Source organism: Gopherus flavomarginatus, chromosome 2 (assembly GCF_025201925.1).
Source record: "Gopherus flavomarginatus isolate rGopFla2 chromosome 2, rGopFla2.mat.asm, whole genome shotgun sequence".
NCBI classification, from domain to species: domain Eukaryota; kingdom Metazoa; phylum Chordata; order Testudines; family Testudinidae; genus Gopherus; species Gopherus flavomarginatus.
This window is the reverse complement of record NC_066618.1, coordinates 259,882,251-259,901,501: the sequence shown is the minus strand read 5'-3', so window position 1 is coordinate 259,901,501 and position 19,251 is coordinate 259,882,251. Positions and strand designations below refer to the sequence as shown.

General features: G+C 44.3%; 3 protein-coding genes and 1 non-coding gene across 13 annotated transcripts in view; 3 read left to right on the top strand and 1 right to left on the bottom strand.

The window, feature by feature from the left end:
• Positions 1 to 19,251, top strand: part of NIPAL2 (NIPA like domain containing 2) — a 434,384-nt gene that overhangs the window by 213,065 nt on the left and 202,068 nt on the right. The gene's annotated exons all lie outside the window — the stretch shown is intronic.
• On the top strand, positions 6,100 to 11,021 carry RPL30 (ribosomal protein L30). The gene is made up of 5 exons (XM_050941479.1): positions 6,100 to 6,197; positions 6,279 to 6,329; positions 7,495 to 7,640; positions 9,363 to 9,493; positions 10,831 to 11,021. Exons 2-5 carry the CDS (start codon positions 6,309 to 6,311, stop codon positions 10,878 to 10,880), a joined length of 348 nt encoding a protein of 115 aa, XP_050797436.1. The 5' UTR covers positions 6,100 to 6,197; positions 6,279 to 6,308; the 3' UTR covers positions 10,881 to 11,021.
• Positions 10,357 to 10,486, top strand: LOC127046063 (small nucleolar RNA SNORA72). The gene has a single exon (XR_007772925.1). It is a non-coding gene; the product is annotated as a small nucleolar RNA SNORA72 (small nucleolar RNA).
• The window catches only part of MATN2 (matrilin 2), a 123,502-nt gene continuing 119,222 nt past the window's right edge, over positions 14,972 to 19,251 (bottom strand). For all 10 annotated transcript variants that reach the window (XM_050940647.1, XM_050940649.1, XM_050940639.1 and 7 more), the window contains 4 exons: positions 18,281 to 18,352; positions 17,580 to 17,693; positions 17,123 to 17,218; positions 14,972 to 15,093 (listed from right to left, as the gene is read on the bottom strand). In XM_050940647.1, the coding sequence (XP_050796604.1) occupies positions 15,041 to 15,093; positions 17,123 to 17,218; positions 17,580 to 17,693; positions 18,281 to 18,352 (335 nt within the window). In that variant the 3' untranslated portion in view covers positions 14,972 to 15,040. The remainder of the gene's footprint in view (positions 15,094 to 17,122; positions 17,219 to 17,579; positions 17,694 to 18,280; positions 18,353 to 19,251) is intronic.

Here is a 19,251-nt window from a genome sequence, read left to right as displayed (position 1 = left end):
GCAGTCACAGCCCAAGGCTGGGGTTTTTCCACCTCTAAGGCAAACCAAACCAGCCAGACAAAAAGGACTTCGGTTTTACCCCACTGGCTAACCACAAGTCACACAAGCAATTTTCTTAGACGCACCAGTCTTCCAGTATCACCACCAGTGCCACCCGTGCTGGGATGAATGGTTATGAAAACCAACACCCCAGTAAAAGAAAAAGGTTCTCTCGATCCCAAAGTACCAAGCCCCAGACCCAGGTCAATATACACATCAGATCTTACCCACAAATCACGCTGTTGCCAATCCTTTAGAATCTAAATCTAAAGGTTTATTCATAAAAGGAAAAAGATAGAGATGAGAGCTAGAATTGGTTAAATGGAATCAATTACATACAGTAATGGCAAAGTTCTTAGTTCAGGCTTGTAGCAGTGATGGAGTAAACTGCAGGTGCAAATCAAGTCTCTGGAGAACATCCCCCGCTGGGATGGGTCATTCAGTCCTTTGTGCAGAGCTTCTCTTTGTAGCAAAATCCCTCCAGAGGTAAGAAGCAGGATTGAAGACAAAATGGAGATGAGGCCTCTGCCTTATATAGGCTTTTCCAAGTGTAAGAACACTCCTTTGTTCCTGCTGTGGAAAGTTACAGCAAAATGGAGTCTGCAGTCACATGGGCCAGTTTCTGCACACCCTGCTGAGTCACAGGGTGTAACTGCCTTCTCTCGATGGGACAATTGTGTAGGTGATGGTCCTTAATGGGCCATCAAACAGGCTAAACAGAGCTGACACCAACTTGTCTGGGATCTTTCCCAGTAACACAACACAAGTTTGCAATACAGACAGCATACAGCCAATATTCATAACTTCAACTACCAAAATGCTACAGACATACAGACAGCATAATCATAACCAGTAATCCGTAACCTGGTCTTAGACACCTTATATGACCCCCTTTAGATAAGATTTGGTGCCACTACAGAACCTAGGTTGCAAACCATGTTCTATATGGTCCCAGTTTATATCAATAACGTCACAACAATATAAATGTTTTTTTTTCTGAACACCATCTTCAGTGATTTATTGGCACACTGGGAGGATTTGACTTTGGTAGGTTGGGGGGTACAGGCAAGAGCCAATATGCTGTGCCGGACCGCACCAGCTTCTGCAGCCAGGGTTAAAAGGGCTCTGGGCTCCCCGCAGCGTTGGGGAGCTCCAAGCCCTTTAAATCCCACCCACAGCTCAGCATCCGGGTTGGGGCCGGGATTTAAAGGGCTCGGAGCTCCCTGCAGCCGCGGGAGCCTAGAGCCCTTTAAATCCCGCCTGCAGCTTCGGCGACTGGGCTGGGGCTGAGATTTAAAGGGTTCAGAGCTCCCTGCAGCTGAGGGAGCCCAGAGCCCTTTAAATCCCAGCTGGAGCTGTGGTGGGGATTTAAAGGGCCCGGAGCTCTGCAGCGGCCGGAGCCTCGGGCCCTTTAATTTGCCCGTGAGCCCCGGGGGCTCCCAGCCACCTCTGCAGCTGGGAGCCCCGGGTTGATTTAAAGGCCCTGGAGCTCCCAGTCACAGCCAATGCCCCAGGGCCTTTAAATCTTCAGATGCCCTGCCTCTTCCGGTTGAGGCCACGCCCCCCCCTCAGGACTCCAGCAGTACTGGTAAGTCCTGTAAGTTATTTTCACCCCTGGAGGGATATGACGTGGGGTGGGGAAGTGGTCAGGTCCCACTTCCAGGCAGTGACACCCCCCCATGGTACGCATGGTTGTGGGGCACCTCACCACTACCTGCCCTTAACATGATGGAGTCTTGTCTGTGCCCACTGTGGACCAGCTTCTTGAAACCAACAGCCTCTAGCAGCACAAGCACTGCCTTCCAGGCCTCACTCTCTCTGTACAGGTAGCAGTAGGCATACACCAACCCCCAAGTCCTCAGACTGTTTCCCCACAGCATCTAGCACTTATCCACTGAACACTCTCAGAAATACCAGGCCTGCTTTTCCCAAAGGAAGAGAACAGCACCAGCTTGCAAGATTCAACTCAGGAGCACCTCTCTGCTTAAAACCACAGCACTTAGATTGTATTTATAGTGAAAACAAGAGTAAGTTTATCAAAGAACAGCAATTCAAAGGATAGTAAGAACATTGAAAACAAAGGCTTACATGTAAAGTAGAAAGCAAGTTATGATTTTGGAGACTAAACTTAACAGGTTATCCTCCTGTCTAAAGAAGTTTCTCACCCGACGTTCTCGCCAGTGTTTTCAACTAAACCTGACTACAACCCCCCCTTTCATGAAGCAAACTCACTGTCCTTTTACTTCCTCATTGAAGAAGTCTTGGGTGTCTTCTTTATCCCCCACACATAGCAGAACAAATATTTGATGAGCATTGAAGGGAAGGAAAACCCTATCTTGATGTAAGCAGAGTCAGGATGAGCTCTACCCTGACATCTGGAGGTGAATTATGGTGAGTGTGCAAAAGAATTTCAGAGGCTGATTGTGTTTGCACAGGCATACCCACTCCGCCTAGCATAGCCCATGGCAGCCTAAAATGGTTACTTTCACAGCTATGGGATCCCCAATTTCTTTGTTATTGGGGCAGGAGGAATAAAGTGTTGTCACCCTGATCAAGTAAATGAGGAACTACGAAACTGTTTTATGATAAAGGGTTTCGCTATCAACTAAATAGCACTTGCTAGTCAAAGGACATGGGTTCCAAAACCCAGTGAATTGAGAGAGGTTGGGGACAGGTATCTGTACCTGGTGGTGTAGGCTCCTTGTATGAGCCAGAAGCATCAGTTCCACCTAGTCCTCTCTCCACTGTGGAATATCAGAGTTGATTTTTGATTCCCTTAAGAATCTAGATGCAGGTTACTGAGCTGAACTTACTTTGGGCTAACGGTGCACTAGCACTGGGGCTCCCCTACTGTGAGCTGAAATTGCTAAAGAGCTGGAATTGCTGAGCTGAGAGCACTGAGTACTGTGCTAACTGGTAGGGGAGCCTGAAGCTATACTGTGGAGCAGAGCAGCTGGCAGAGTGGAGTGGAGCAGTTTGTGGAGCCATGGAGTGAGCAGAGCTGAGCAGTTTGTGGGGATGGCTGGAGCGGATCATGGGACAGCTGGTGGAGCAGAACAGCTGGCGGAGCAGAGCAGTTTGTGAGGATGGATGGAGGAGCAGAGTGGAATTGCTGGTAGAGTGGAGCAGTTCGTGGAGAAGGCGGAAGCAGAATCCCACGGAGAGGCAGGGCAGTTGGCCCCGGACCACACAAGGTGCCCCTTTCTACCCAGGCTGGGCGGGGGGGAACCTCTGCAGATAGACTCTCGAACTCTGGGGCTGCACTGATCCAGGACAGAGACTTTTGGATTGTGGGACTTTTGGGACTGTGGGTGATCTTTGGGTTGCTGGACTCTAGGGACATTTGGGGTATTGGACTTTGGAGTCTTGGGGTGATTTGGGGGTTGCTGGACTCAAGAGCCCAGGGAAAAGGACACGGCCCAGTTTCCTAGGGTGGGTCTTTGCTCACGGTTTGGTCTATGAACTCTAGTTGAGGTGTTTTCCCAATTTAATGCTTGTTGTTTATCTCATGTAATTAAACCTTTTCTGTTACACTGAGACTCTGTGCTTGTGAGAGGAGAAGTATTGCCTCTTTGAGGCACCCAGGGGTGTGTGTCAGATTTTCCCAGGTCACTGGGTGGGGGCTCGAGCTGGTTTTGCATTACATTGTAGGGAAGGGACCCCTATGTATTGAACCCAGCCCTTGCTGCTATCAATTTGGCCCGGCAGAAGGGTTACATTTATTTTTCTCTTACGGCTTTTTTCTTTCTTTGAAACTCTCAATCCTCCATTAACATTTAGTACAGACTAGTAATAGGAGACCCTTTGTGAACTGTACAATATTTATTTTACATGTGAACAATCAGCTAGGTAAACATTTCTTGTCTGACAGGAAACCTTCACTTTGTCAGTCCCTAGACACAGACTTTATAATATTGTATATGCTTAACTCCTTATACATGTGTTTCACACTACTATGGATAACTAACGTGACACTGGCTTTTATTTGGGACCTCAAATGACATTCTTTGGTGAATTAGAATGCACATACCAGACTCAGGAGATTGCTGTTCCCGGGAACCGGTTGTTAAATTTAGAAACCCTTTTAGAACCGGTTGTAAAGGGCTTTTAAATTTAACAAAAGCTATAGCAGCTCCCTGCTCTGCCCCCAGCCCCAGCTCATCTGGCTCCAGCTCTGCCTCTGTCTCCTCCCCTGAAGACTCCCCCTCCAGGCTTCTCGCGAATCAGCTGTTAGCACAGGAAGCCTGGGAGGGCTGAGAAGGAAGCAGCAGTTTCCTGCAGGTGACCTGGGGTGGGGGGCATGAGGAGAGCTCTAGGCACCATGCGGCTCTGGCCTGGCCAGTGGCTCCGGGCCGGCCCTAACTCCAACCGTCTGGACAGCACAGCTCTGGGCCAGCCCCGGCCGACTCCAGCCAGCACGGCCCCAGGCCAGCCCCTGGTCCCTGACTCCAGTCTGGCCAGTGGCTCCTGGCCGGCCCTGACTCCGGGCCAGCCAGCGGCTCCGGCCCCCAGCTCTGGGCTGGCCCCTGATCCCGACTGCAGGCCAGCCCCTGATTTCGGGCTGGCCAGCAGCTCTGGCCCAGCCCCTGTGGCTCCCGGCCCTGACTCTGGGTGGCACGGCCCCCATCACCAGGCAGCGTAAGGAGGGCAGGGAGCAGGGTGTTGGATTAGGATCAGGACACGGGGCAGTCAGAGGGCAGGGAACAGGGGAATTGAATGGGGCAAGAGTCCTGTGGGGGCAGTCAGGAAGGACCAGAGGTTGGATGGGGCAGTGGGAGGCAGTCAGGGGCAGGAGTTCCAGGGGCAGTCAGGACAGAGAGAAGGGGTGGTTGTATGGGGCAGGGGTCCCGGGACGCCCTCAGGAATAAGAGGAAGGGTTGGATGGGGCAGTTAGGGGACAGAGAAGGGGGTGGATGGGGCAGGGTTCCTGGGGGTGGGGTGTCAAGTAACATGCGGGGTTGGATAGGGCAGAGATCCCGGGGGTGGGGAGGGGCACGACTCCCTTGTGGGGTGAAGAGGAGGGAACCGGTTAATATTTTGGCAGCTCATCACTGGCTATACCCCCTGCCAGCTGACACCAAGAGATTGCTGGGTCACAGGGAGTTTAAGCAGGGGGGGAGCCCCACCTCACAGCTTCCTGCTCCAGCCTGTTAGCTCTCGCCAATGTCATGTGAGACACAGCCACATGCAGGCAGGGTCCTCTCCCCTGGATGTCCCCTTCTCCAATCTGGGCTGTGGCAAGCCAAATAGAGTGATCTGGTAGGCTGGAAGTGGTCCCCTGGGTTGCCAGTTGCTCATTCCCATTTTAAGTGATTTCTGTAAACAGAGATTTTATGCAAAACTATGCTTGGAGAAATTGTTTAAACCATTTTCTAGAACAAAGGAAACTGTAATCACAGGATACAGGGGAGAAGAGAAAGGCAGTGGAAAAAAATCACTAAAGAGCAAGAAACTAACAAAATACAACGAGTTAAGGGGGAGTGGAAATTTCTTTTCTTCATCCCTCTGATGTTGAGAGCACCTTCCAACAGAGAAGCCGTAATGAACTGGGCCTCTGCCTCTCAGGGCAATCACATAACAATCCCAGGCCTGGGCTGAGACAAAGGACCAGGCCTCCACAGAATTACACCCCCTTTCCACCCTCAGCTAGAGAACCAGCCTCTCACCCTGAGCTACTCCCCCCACCCCACAGGAGCCAGCCCCCTTACAGAGCCCCACCCCCCCAGCAGCCAGCCCCCTAACAGAGCCCCAACCACCCCAGCTACTCCCCCCACCCCCCCAGCAGCCAGCCACCTTACAGTGCCCCACCCCCCCAGCAGCCAGCCCCCTTACAGAGCCCCAACCACTCCCCTCACCCCACAGGAGCCAGCCCCCTAACAGAACCTTTCCCCTGTCAGCGCCTCCAGCTACTCCCCCCTCTCTCCCGCCCGCCAGAGAACCAGTCCGCACAACTACTCTGCCCCTTGACAGCACAGCACCCCCGAAAACTGATGCAAGTCCCGCCCTCCGGAGCCTAGCGCAAGGAGTAGTTCAACCCGGAAGGGGCGGAGTAAACTAAGTTATCGCGAGATTTCACGTCGAGCCGCGAGGGGCTCTGCGCTGCATTGTGGGAGTTTCTTCCTTTCTTGTTGCCCGGCCATCTTGGAGGCGCGTCTCGGGTGAGCGGGGCTCCGCGGGGCCGGGCAGGGGCGCTCGGGCCGAGCCGCACCGGGTCCTAACTGTTCCTCCTTGTGTTTCAGCTTCCGCCGGAGCCGACACGAGGCAGCAACATGGTGGCCGCGAAGAAAACGGTGAGTGAGCGGGGCGCGCCCGGCGCTCACGTGGCGAAGGCGGGAGGCTGCGGAGCGGCCCCGGGGCAGCTGCCTCGGGGGTGGTGGGGGGCCGGGTCTCCCGAGGCTGCTGCTGAGAGCTGGGGGACGAGGGGGCGGCCAGAGGCCCTGGGGCTGTCCCGGGGATGGGCCCAAAGGGGGAACCCGGTGAACGAGGGGAGGGAAGCAGGCCGGCCACTGGGCTCCTGCAGCTCGTAGGATGTGCTCGCTCCTGGCGCGCGCGGGGCGGTATCGGCCCTTGCTGTGGGGGGCCGCCCCTCACCTCCTTCTCGCCTCTTTCTGCTGAGTCCCGGTAGCCTCACGCCTCTCTATCGCCGTCAGCCGGATAGTCCCTCACGTGTGGTTATCCTCAGCTCCAGGCTCTGCTAGCTGCATTTGTGCGGGCAGGACTGGTTATTGCCTGTATTCCAGAACAGTTTGGGTGAGGGTCGCTGCATGTAAGCGTCTGCTCTCCTGTGTTGTTCTACCTTGTGATTAGCATTGCATGTATTTTTGTACACTGGAAAGTATGGGTGTCGTGCTGTAAAATGCCCTCTGTAATTACAGTATTCACTATCTAGCCGCAGTATGCCACAGAGCGTTACAGAAAAATCACTTCAGCACCGTGTTGGTAGTGATCACTGTCATTGTTACATTGTATGAAATGTATACACAGGACAGGGTCTGATGGTTAGACTGCAGTTTAGAATGGGTGTAACTTGATACTTCTTTCTAAACCTGGCTTAGCCTTAAATTGAAAAGGGACCTTTTGAGTGTAGGATCCCATAGATATTCTGATACCTAAAAAGGGTAGGGGCAGGCTGGAAGTTCAGAACAGTACAACTTAATTTGTATAGTAGCTTTTTTTTAAAAAAATCGTCCAGTTAATTTTTCCTTGCGTTTGAGAGATAAATAAGGGGACTATCTTGAAGTCTGAGAAATGTCATATTGTGTTAAAACACAATTTTTTTATTTTGATGAGCTTTTTCTTAACTTCTTGGATATTTAGATATAAGCTACTTAATCTTTTCTACTGTGAATAGTAGAAAGCTTAGTGAACCAAAAGACTTGTTTAGTTAAAGCTCTTTAAAATTGTTTGTTCTTTGTGTTAATCTGCATTACTCCATATATTTTAACTCTATTACAGAAAAAGTCACTAGAGTCCATAAACTCAAGGCTTCAACTGGTTATGAAAAGTGGTAAATATGTGCTAGGGTACAAACAGACTCTGAAAATGATTCGGCAGGGCAAAGCCAAGTTGGTCATCCTAGCCAACAACTGTCCTGCTTTGAGGTAGGTACCATTACATTGGAAATTGGACTTACTGAAAACTGGTTTTAGAAAGATACTTTATCCACATCTGCTTTATGCTGTTTACAGTGTGAACATTTTTAATACAGTGCACTGAATTGCCCTAGTTCTACAATATTGTTACAATTGCTGCAAAACAGGGCTGGATCTCTGGTGCAAGTTGCATGTGTAAACAATGGAGGACTGAGCCTCTAAAGTGCTTTTAAATTATGCTGCCCAGCTTTTGTACAGCAAAGGAAGCTTATATTAAAGAAAAAAATTTCTACAGGTAGTATGACTCAAATAAGGGTATAGCATAGTGGTTGTTATGCAGGTGGGGAAGGAATCTGGTGTCTTCTACTGTTCTCTCCCACCCACCCCCTTTCCCTATTTTGAAATCTCATGCTGTGTGGGCTGGATTCTGTCTGTCATCAGATAGGGGTTTGGATGCTTTGAAAATAACTTTTTTTTTTTATGAGGAGTTTGAAGATGCAGAAAAGGGATCCAAAACCTGTAGTGGCTGGAGCTATTGGGGGTTGGGGGGATAGGTCGATGTGGATCTGCACCTAATTTGGGTTGCTGGTGGGCAGGGACTAGTAGTGCTTGACAAGACCTGCAGCTCATAGAGGCTAGGTGAAAAAGGGGCAAGCTAGGAATGTGAAAGAACTGGCACAATTCACTTCAATGTCTCCACCAGAAGCCCAGGTTCCTGCTTCCCTGTCTGCTCACATCTGGCCACCTGCCTTCCCCAGCCCTCATCAGTAAGACTACATTTTAGTCACAGGCATTTTTAGTAAAAGTCATGGATAGGTCACGGGAATAAACAAAAATTAATGTCCTGTGACCTGTACTATCTACCCCTAACTCTTGGGGGTGCCACGAGTGCTTTGTGGGGGAGCAGCCTGGAATCATTGCTTGTGGGCAGGGAGGGGGTTGGTGAGGCTGGCAGACTCCTGGTTCTGCATGGCTCCCTAGAGGTGGTGACGTCCCTCCCTCAGCTTCTAGGTGGAGGCGCGGCCAGGCAGGGTGGACTAAGAGCTGGGAGAGGGACATATCGCTGCTTCTAGGGAGCCCCACTGAGGTAAGTGCTGCCCAGAGCCCTCACCCCATCCTGTGCCCCAACCCCCAGTCCTGAGACCCCTTCCACACCCAAATTCCTGCTGCTGCTGGGGGAGGGCGTGCTGTGGTGCAAGACTGCCCCAGCAGCAGCTGGCTGCTGCAGAAGTCATGAAGGTCACAAAGTCACTGAATCCTTGATCTCCGTGACGAACTTGCACCCTTACTCATCACTTACAGGTTTCAGTGACCAACCTATCAAGTAGTCCTGCTCACTCCCACTCTGTCAGCAGTCTACATTTGCATCACCTGTCAGCCTTTTTCCCCTGTACAATGGAGCCTACCTGGTATTTGAGCGGCCCCTGGGGCCTCTCTTGGAAAAGATAACAGCACTAACCAGAACTGCCAAAACCCATTCTTGACTAACAGAATCAGACTCCTACATCCCAAATCTGTGATTGGGAAGTCAGACTCCCCTTGGGGGAAAGATGGTGACTGCCCCCCAACACAAACCTCAAGTGAAGGAATAAAATTAACTTTGCTGCTCTATAATCTAAAATTTTGGAAGTGTAGTTGGGATTCAGACTGGTCTAATAATATCCCATTGAAGGATTCATTTGAGAATGAGTGAGTTTACCATTTTCTGATGTGTAGTTTTTTAATTCTCAGAAAATCAGAGATTGAGTACTATGCTATGTTGGCAAAGACTGGTGTGCATCACTACAGCGGCAACAATATTGAATTGGGTACAGCATGTGGAAAATACTACAGAGTGTGTACACTGGCTATCATTGATCCAGGTATGTATTCTAGCTGCTTTTGCTTACATATGACTCCATCATCACAAAATGTTCACTGGATTTGCCATTCTGTTTAAAACCAGGATCCAGGGCGTGGACAGCACTCCCAAGACACAGAACATAAAAAAAAATTTAAAGCTCATTTTCTTGACCCAGTATGTTTTCTTTATTGGGCTTGCTTCACCTAAGCAACCTATTTTTCCCACCAGGAATGGGGATCTTTAGAATACTTTGCAGTCTGTGCTAATCCTGTTTAGAATTGGCCAGTTAATATGGCTTGGAAATATGATCTCTAATTTAGTTTTTCTTATGACATCTAAGCTTGAAAGTGAACAGGATTGCTAAAAACGCTAACCTTTTTCATTTAAAACAATTGTCATCAGCGGTGAACAAGGATAATTGCTGTTGGCTGGTGATATCCCTGGGCCTAAAGGCTGACTGTTTATCTTCTCTAAGATGAAGTCTCTTAATTAAGCAATTTCTTGTCTTTATTTTTCCCAGAGTTTCTATAAACGTAGTCCAGTCTTGCTCAATTTTAGGCTGTCCCTCTGTTTAGTTGCTACTTTGTCAGCCACTTTGAATGGTTGCTTAAAGATGGATTTCACTGCATTTCTATATGTAACTACAGAGTTGTCACTGAATGACAATCTGAATTTTCATCTGCTTGTTGTGCGTATGATATGAATACAGTATGATATTTTGCTATCAAACCGACTCCAGCAAAATCTAATTTATAATGTTTCAGGTTTGACTTATGTAACTGTTAAAATAGTTGCTCACACAACATATCCTGAATTTTCGTTTTATGATTTTAGCTCTTAAGTTTGTATAATACCTCTGCTTTTGAGTTGGTATTGCATCTACTGCAAATATTGTCGCTGTCCTGATAGTTCAATGGTCAGGCTAGTCACTTGCTATATTAAAACTCTGCAATGTGTCCCCAGGACTTGCTTATTTCTCAAATTTTTGTGTTTTTAATGGCTAGTGACATGTATGTAATTTTCATTTTGTGTTGTACATTTTTGTAATTTATATAGAAAGTTTTGACATCTTGATTTTTAAAGGGAAAGCATTTATTATATTAAATAGTATACTTATACTTCTGAGTATAGTCTCTATCCTTAAACTATTGGTGCCAACACTTGACTTTTTTTTTTTAAATTAATGTGACAGAACTTTCAAAAGCCAAGATGTAACAGATTTGTAAGTGGAAAATATTGATCATTGTGGAATGGCAAACTTAAAATAGCTTCCAAATAGTTGTCCTGCATTTGTAAATAGCTTTTGCTGTGGCCCCTTTCCTGAGATTTGATTATGGCTTATTTTTCAATTTACAGGTGATTCTGACATCATTAGAAGCATGCCAGAGCAGACCAGTGAGAAGTAAAAGCTAGAGAACTGTCATCCCTTCTATAATAAAACTGGTTATAGACTTGTTTTAAAAAAAACAACAAAACCCTGTATTTTGTATTTATTATACTGTTGCTAGTTTGGAGCACAAGTTTGCAAATAGAGACTGATTACTGTGGCTGTGACTCCTTTCCTGTTCTACAAAAAACAGTGAAACTTTCCAAAGGTTTTGGATTTGAATAGGGCAAGTAGAATAAGAATCCCTGAAAATCCTCATAGTTTGTGCTTTTTATTTTGTTTTGCATGGTTAATTTAAGAGGAGTAGGACATAAACGAAATTGTTAAGGTGAGTCTGAGGTAGGAAAGCAAAGTAGGGTTAGGAGAATATTGTTTAAAAATAAATAGAAGGAAGAGGCTTATTTGAACTAAAATTAATTATTTTTTTAAGATCCAGGAGAGAGAGTTTTTTTTTTCCATTCCCAGGGACATGTTGGAATTATTTATGTAGGGTATAATTTAACCATAAAATCCTTTATTAAATCAAAAGACTGGATGGTATTTATAAAACTGCTCTAAATGTGCGTAAAAAGCCTAAACAGCAAGCAATTTACTACATTCAAGGAGTAACAAAACACTTATAAGCATTTCATCAGGATACTTAAAAATGATCTAGGCACCCTGGCTTTAGTCTTCTATTGGTCAGGTAGGTATTAGCAGTGAATCCTTGAAGAGTTTACTTTTTTTATATATGCTTTAACAAACATGTCAGATCATTACCAATTATCAGACTGTATCTAGTGGACTATAGAAAAAACTCCATCTGGCCTTATTTACTGCACCTGGTATCCAATTATGAGTTATTTCTTTGCTTTAGCCCAAACCTTAAATGAGGTAACACTGGTATTTTGAAGGGTCACTACAAGTTAGATACAGCTCTTCCTTCTCACGATTTCATTCTTTTTGGTTTCATATTTTTGGGTCTATTCATGTTATATTTAAAGTGACTAAGCTGAGTGCCCAACTTGAGATGACATAAAGGGACCTTGTTTTTTTTTTGTTTTTTTTTTTTTTTTTTAGAAAGTACTATGCATCCTATCTGCAGATGATCCTTTTTTTAAAGGAGATTTATTCAGATCACTGGTTATGCTTGAAAATGGTGGTCTCTGCTTCTGGACAGGGACCATCTTTCTCTTTGTACTGTGACTACACAGAAGCCCTGATCACTGGTGCTATTTTACTACAAATGAGTATTTAGAAGTGAGAGGTTAGCTCTCTGCAGGCATCCAGTAAAGAAAATACACAAAAATACCATTTCTCTCAGATAGTTCCAACTTTTCAGCAATGTATATTTAAGAGCCATACAAAATACACTTACACAGAATTGTAGTAAAGTATATATCCCCTTTTGATGTATGCTGAATCAGTCATTCCTTATTAATATTAAATCTCTTCTGAATTGTAAGTCTCCAAGTGACATCCATTACACATCACAATAAAACCTGAAGGAAGTTACTTAACTAAAGCCTCTGATATTGGAAGAATTAACCCCATTGATCTTTGAGTCTTAAGATCCTCTCTTGGTAAGGTTTATTTTAAAAATAACTATGAAATGTACAATTTGCCTGTTTAAATTTGCATTATTTAGAGTGGACAGTTTTTATTGGATACCACTTTGTTTGTATGCTAGACAGCAGTTAATCAATTACCTATATGTAAACATTCTGAGATTTAAAGTTCTGGGGGGGAGATAGACATTGTGTGTTCCAGAATCTATCAGCCACCATTTGTTCAATTATAGGCATAATATTTGTATTTTGGGTGTCTATAAACAACTCCCATGAGCAGATACTAATGCTGATATCAGACAAAACAAACTCTTGATGTATGTTAGGAAGCACATAAGATGAAACTGCACTCTGTTCCTGGTTCTAGAAAGGGGTGTGTGAGAACTAAATGTCAGCTTTGAAATCTCACTTAACTAAAGCTCCAATGGAAGCTATATGTAACTTTTTTTTTTTATGACTAGTCTGAAGAACTAGTGGATCTTTTGAATACAAAGTGGATGCAATCTAACAGCACAATTACAGAATTCCATCACTTACTGCTTCAGTCTAGTTGCAGAGACTACCATTGTAAAACAGTCCTGTTTTTCTTTACCACTTTACCATGTTGCAAGGGGAGGCTTGTATTAAGAATGAGTCAAAACAGTAAATACTTCTGAAAATTAATCTATTCATTCTCAAAAATGAATTGTACTTAAGTAGATAAATTAACATGACATTAGAAGATATGTTCACAAAGCCGTATAAGCTAAAGCTGTATACATTCATACAAGAGTTATGTAATTGTCAAGTACAAAAAAAATTGTCTTCAAGCATCTTTTTAGTACCTTCAGCTGCTGCACGTGTTGTAAACACATGCAAAATTTGGAGGTTCCAGGAACTGAAAACCATTAGTCTTGAGTCTGCAGGGAAGGATGTCACTTAACCCCACACACTTACTACTGTAATGTTTGCATTCTCACAGTGGATGAACTGCTCTTTAACAATGTGCAAAAAAGACTACTGCTTTTTTGGAAAAAGAAGCTAGGAAATGACTTGACAAGCTGCAATCAAAAAGAAACATGTATACTTTGAGCAGGGGATTGGACTAGATGATCTCTTGAGGTCTCTTCCAACACTAATACTGCTTGTCTGTACTTTAAATTGTTACATTCAGAGCAAGAAAAAAGCAATATAAAACACTCTCCAAGGAGAGAGGATGGCAGCAACAAACTAAAGGATTTTGGGAGGGAACGAAAACACCCTTCAGGTTTCTTGGAAAGAGAGATGGTTTTCACCTCTAAAAGTGTCCATGTTCCCTGAGAGAACATCTGCTGTCACAGTTGTGGCCTAAGACATGTAAGTAGATTTACTCATGACAAAAAGGCACCCACAGGTGCTAGATTTTTTCAGAGACTGGAAGAGAGGGTGAAATTGCAGTTCAGGAAAGCTTTTGCCCAGCACTGCTAAGTTGAAATCGGGTTTTGTTGTGGTAAGAAACAAATTCAGTGTCACTTTGAAATCAATCACTTTTTTTTTTGACCACCACATTGAATAATTAAGTAATTTGCTCAGCTCTACTGTGAGTTATCCAACAAGAGTAGGATTGTCCAGCCTGGGACACTCTGCTTCAGAGAAAACAGTACCTTCCATATGGCTCTCCAATTGGAATGTTTGAATGTAAATTCACCTGAGGACCATTCTCCCTGAAACATTTAGTGCCCCATATTCTGCCCTTTGCCTGGAGGAAACTTACATGTCTCCCACTTCAGGCTCGATAGAACATAGAAGAAAAGACCCTTGACCTGAAGAGTTTACAATGTGATAGAGCAGAATATAGACTAGGACCAAATAATTGTGAATTCTGCCCAATGACTAAAGTGCTAGGTGAGAGGAGATTTTGTGTGTGTGTGTTCTGGATGTAGAAGGCAGATGGCAAACTTACTTGAATGCTGCTCAAACACCTGGAATACTGCAAGAAAACACTAGTTAGTGTATACATTTGTGATGCAAGTAAAAACCTACTAAGCTAGTCTACACCTTCCCTCATTGCTAGTTTTCTATAGACAATGTCCTATGCTAGGCAAAGGAGAGTATACATGAAACAATTTTCATAGTTGCATTTATGCAGCACACTTAATATTTTTAGTATGATGGAGGGGGTGAGAGATGGGGCACAATTAATGAAGCAAAAATGATTTACAGAGTATATTAGAGTCATAGATTCCCAGGCCAGAAGAGGGCCATTGTGATCACTAGACTGACCTGTAACAGGCCATAGAATTTCCCCAAAATAACACACCAGTAAGTAAGTCTAAAAATACCCAAACACAGCATAGAGGGTTCAAATTAAAAATAAAAGCATTTTATTAGATTGCATAGCTTATAAATTCAAGTGTTAAATTCTACTTAGAAATTTTGTTAGTTACTATAAAATTTTTGTAAGTTCCTTTCAACATTTGTCTTACTGCAATCAATGCAAGACAACAATATGATGCTCTACCTCAGTATGTAAATATTGGGTCCAAAAATGTCCTTTTCCCTCACACACAAAAAGATTTGTGCTACATAGCTTTGTACTGCTTTAAGAAAATAGCTTTGTTGCAATTTGTATGTATAAATATACAGTACAGTGTATACTTCTGTTAACTCTTCATCAGTATCTTAGTCTGTTTTCCAGGGCTTCCATTCTCTTAGTTATTTCTTCCAGTATTAATAAGTTAAGGAAAAAGCTATCTGGAATACATAGTGTTATACAAAAACTTGCCAGAAACTCCTTCAAATATTAATTTGATTCTTAGCATACTGAAAGGAAGGTGAAATCATTTTTAAAATGACACTAATTCGACAAACATGTCATGGCAGCCTCTAAAACTGTAAATGCCTGTATTTGTAACAAGCCAAATATTATAGTCTGTTGTATCCAGCACAACACTGCATAGTTTTCTATTCAGCATTCTGGCATGTAATTGCTACATTTTTCTTTCATTATCCTTTAAATGCCCCCTCCTCCACATCCCCAACTTTTTATGGAGGGAAGAGAGAATGTAACTGCAGCAGATGCTGCTGGTTGTGGGGGTTTGTAGTCTGTTACTGACATGCCGTCGCTCTCGTTCTCCACTCCCCTCAGTTCTTGTATTTCACAGCTCAACCCTGTTTCCTCCTTTTCAATGCAGGGCTGGCAAAGGAACAAAGGGAGCTGTATGCAGCCCAATATGGAACATTACAACTGGGTTTCACTCCTAAAAGTTTTGTTGTTTTACATTTAAAAGTGCTGTCCACTAGCATTACCAAAAGTACCCATAGACAGGAGTTTCGGGTCACTGCTTATATCTGCTTAGCACAGTGATAGGAGAAAATGGGCTTTATTGACATTTTAAAGTGAAGTGAAACTTTGTTCCTTGCTAGTGCAATCTTAAAAAATGTTTCAGCTACTTACCACTATGAAGCATTATTTATATATAAACATACTATTTAGATTAGATTAATATAGAAGACACATGAAGTCCCTAACCCACAAAGAGATCTGGAACAATACAGGAAAACGTAGTTATGAGTACTGTAGTATTTGAGCACCTCTTGATCTTTAATGTGTGTGTCCTCAAAACATATGAAATGCTATATCCCCATTTTACAGATGGGGAACGGAGAGGCTAAGGGCTGGATCCACAAAGGAGACTTTGGGCTCAGTGTTTTGTGGACTTCCTATTGTTGGAGGTTTTTAGGAATATATTGCACAAACATCTGCCAGGACTGGCCACTGGACTTGACTTGAGGACCTCTCAAGGTCCCTTCCAGCCCTCCATTTCTCATTCTTTGCAACACCTAACTTTTAGGTTCTCTGCTGCCTAGTGGAATCCACAGGGGGGGAATTGTGTGCATAAGAACAGGATCCACAAAAGCCAGCAAGCTGAGCTGGGAGCTGTTTAAGCTATTGAGCAGAAAATTTGTCGAATGAGTGCAGCCTTAGCAAGCTTGCCCTTTAAAGAGAGTTAGGCACCTAACTCCAGGCTGCAGGGAGGTGACTGTTGCTGCTTGGGATTCATAGCCATGAACCTTTCCCAGAGTTAGATGCCTAAGCCAGGTCAGCTTTTTCCTGCAAAAAGGAGACTAAATATGAAAATTGAAGCCAGAAGTGGTTAGTGTGTGTGTAAAATCAGTCATCAGCACTGTTCTCCTTGTAATATTCTGATATTTTCATTTGGAAATGATACTAAGTTACTCGTTGCATGTTGCTATTCCCTGAGCACAGCAGGAGACTTCTCTTGGGTATTCTGATACAAGAGTTTCCTTTTGCCAATAAACACCACTCAAAAATAGTATGATGGAGGATTAACATTTCAGCTGAAGTGATAGCCAAATCCAGAGAATAGGATTATGGTCTCAGAATCAGTATCCATTTTCTTTGCCGCCCTAAACACTCTACTCACCTGATCTAAGATGTAGACTTGTCTTGCTATTCAGTGGCTATGAAACATTTAAGATGCATGTTTATGAATAAAAACTTTGGTCTGTTCATTGAAGGAGCTGTGGATTTGAAGTCATTGTAAGAGCTGTGTAAACAGTAGTAGAATTGTTCTAGTTCATAAATTGCTTTTGGGCCCAAGGGACATCTGAGACTGAGTTTTAAGTGTATGGCCCTAATTAGCATTTATTGTAACAGTCTCCCACCCCCTGCCCCTTATAAATAACTTCCTTTCTACTGGTGATCCAGGAAACAATTATTCAGAAAGGATATATCGCTGAGTTAGTTTTTTCACTTCAGCATTGGCATGGTTCTGGAATGTTATGAGATTTTCACAGTTGCACTGCTCCTTATCTTCTGAAGGGTTTGCTGGAAAAGCAGACAGAAGGCATTCAGAGAAACAGTGACATATAAGCTGAATATACTGAATCTGCAAGAGAATGTAGCCACTAAATGCAGAGTATGTTCAATATTTTCCTGGCATTGAAACATAGTATAATCACTATCAAAAGATGCACATATCAAATCCCAGTTAAATACTTCGCTGTAATCATCACAGAGGAGGAGGCACTTAGAGAGGGTACTATGAAGAAACAGGTAGGCAAGGAATGCCACTCTGCGGCAGGCAATGTTTATGAATTTCTGGCCTTGACATGTCTTTCTAACTTGTGTAATCAAAGGAGAAGGCTGGAATTGCCTAAAGATTACCTGAGCTCTGGTAACTAATTACCTGATCTTGCTGTTGACTGTGAAACACTCTCCTCTTCAAAAAGATACTTGTGACGTACTGCAAAATTGGAACAGGCAAGGAGGTCTGTGATGGCTATGCTGCCTGGTTCAGATCCTGCAGGAAACCCCAAGACAGAACTGTGGTCATGATTATGCAATACATCTATTGAATTTTGTATGTAACACTTATTCATTTAAGGCCAGATTGTTCCACTCACTCACTGATCAGCACCTTAATTCAGTGGATTTTAGCAGGGACTTCTAATGGTGTAAGGTACTACTCAGAGTTTGCATTTTACACAAAGAATCTGAGCTATTAGATTGTATACTGTAGCTCGACTGTTTAAGTGTTGTATTCCAGGCCAGGAGAGGGACTTCAGCTCTGTATTGGTTACTGTTAAGCCTGGGCCCTTTAGAGTCTATTAAATAGTGAATGATCATGTAAATAAAAAACATTTTAAAGTACATCAATGTAGAAGATTGCTGTGGAAGTTGCAGCATCCAAATAAACTACTCTGGGGGATAAGGCGGGAGCATGCAGCCATAAGCAAAGACCAAAAAGCGTTTGTGGGGGATTTTGGTTTTTTGGTACGGGTATCCCTCTGGGTGAATGATGAACTTTCTATAGTGGATGCCATGAGAAGAATGCTGAGTGGGGAGCCAGCTGAGGTGAAAACAGGACACAGATTTAAAGTATCTAACCTGAAGAATGAGGACCAGTCTTGTGAGGCCTCCCTGTCAGGGGATCCTGATGGGGATCTGACTCTTCCAAAGCTGGCAGAAACAATTTCCAAAAGAGAAAGATATTAACAGAAAAATGGTTTTATTATTTTGCACAGAACAGTAACTTCCAATGACAGGAAAATGGTATTTCTTTCCTGATGTTTTTCTGTTAGCAGCTTCCCTTCTCATTCGTAACAAGTTGGCAATGGCTCTCCTGTGTGGAATTCAGAGGAAGCTGAGCATTATTGCTGGAGGCTCCAGGAGTAAGCCCTGCCCTTCATCTTAAGCTATCAAAAGCGTTCTTCTAAAGCTAGAAACACTTCAGCAACTGACTACTAACAACTTAAAATTATATCAACTAACCTTAAGTCAGTTACAGAAAAAAAATCCCTTCCCCCCTCCCCCATGGCAGAGTCCAAACTTTGGGCTGTGTGCACGTGGCCCTGGCTTGCCAGTCTGACTCAAAGCCCCATGGCCTGGCAGAGTGAGCAATGGTGGCTTGCAGCAGCAGGGCATAACTTGACCTCTGAGGCTCCTTAAAGGCTGCCTATAGCACCTCTTGATGCTTGAAGGGCTTCTCTGCTACTGGGCAGGGGGTACAGGGAGCCAGCTAGACAGATGCTGCACTGGAGGAACGAGGGTGTTAGAGCCAGTGATTCCTCAACTGAGGGGAGGGTGAGAGGAGTTTGCTGGAACAGTCATTGCTGCACAACAAATACAAATTAAACTTATAAATAAAACAAAGTGGTTGTGAGAAACTGAGCTGCCAATTTGTTCCATCACTTGGGGTGGAATTTCTGGTGGCCCACGTTAAAGCGTGGTGCAGTCCTGGAACCCCCCAGTTCCGCAGGTGAGAAGCATTACCCATTTGTGATGAATGAAGAGAAGCTGTGCAGCAGAAAACTAGGAGGCAGACGGACACGTCAGAGTTTCTAGTTTGGAAACTGCCT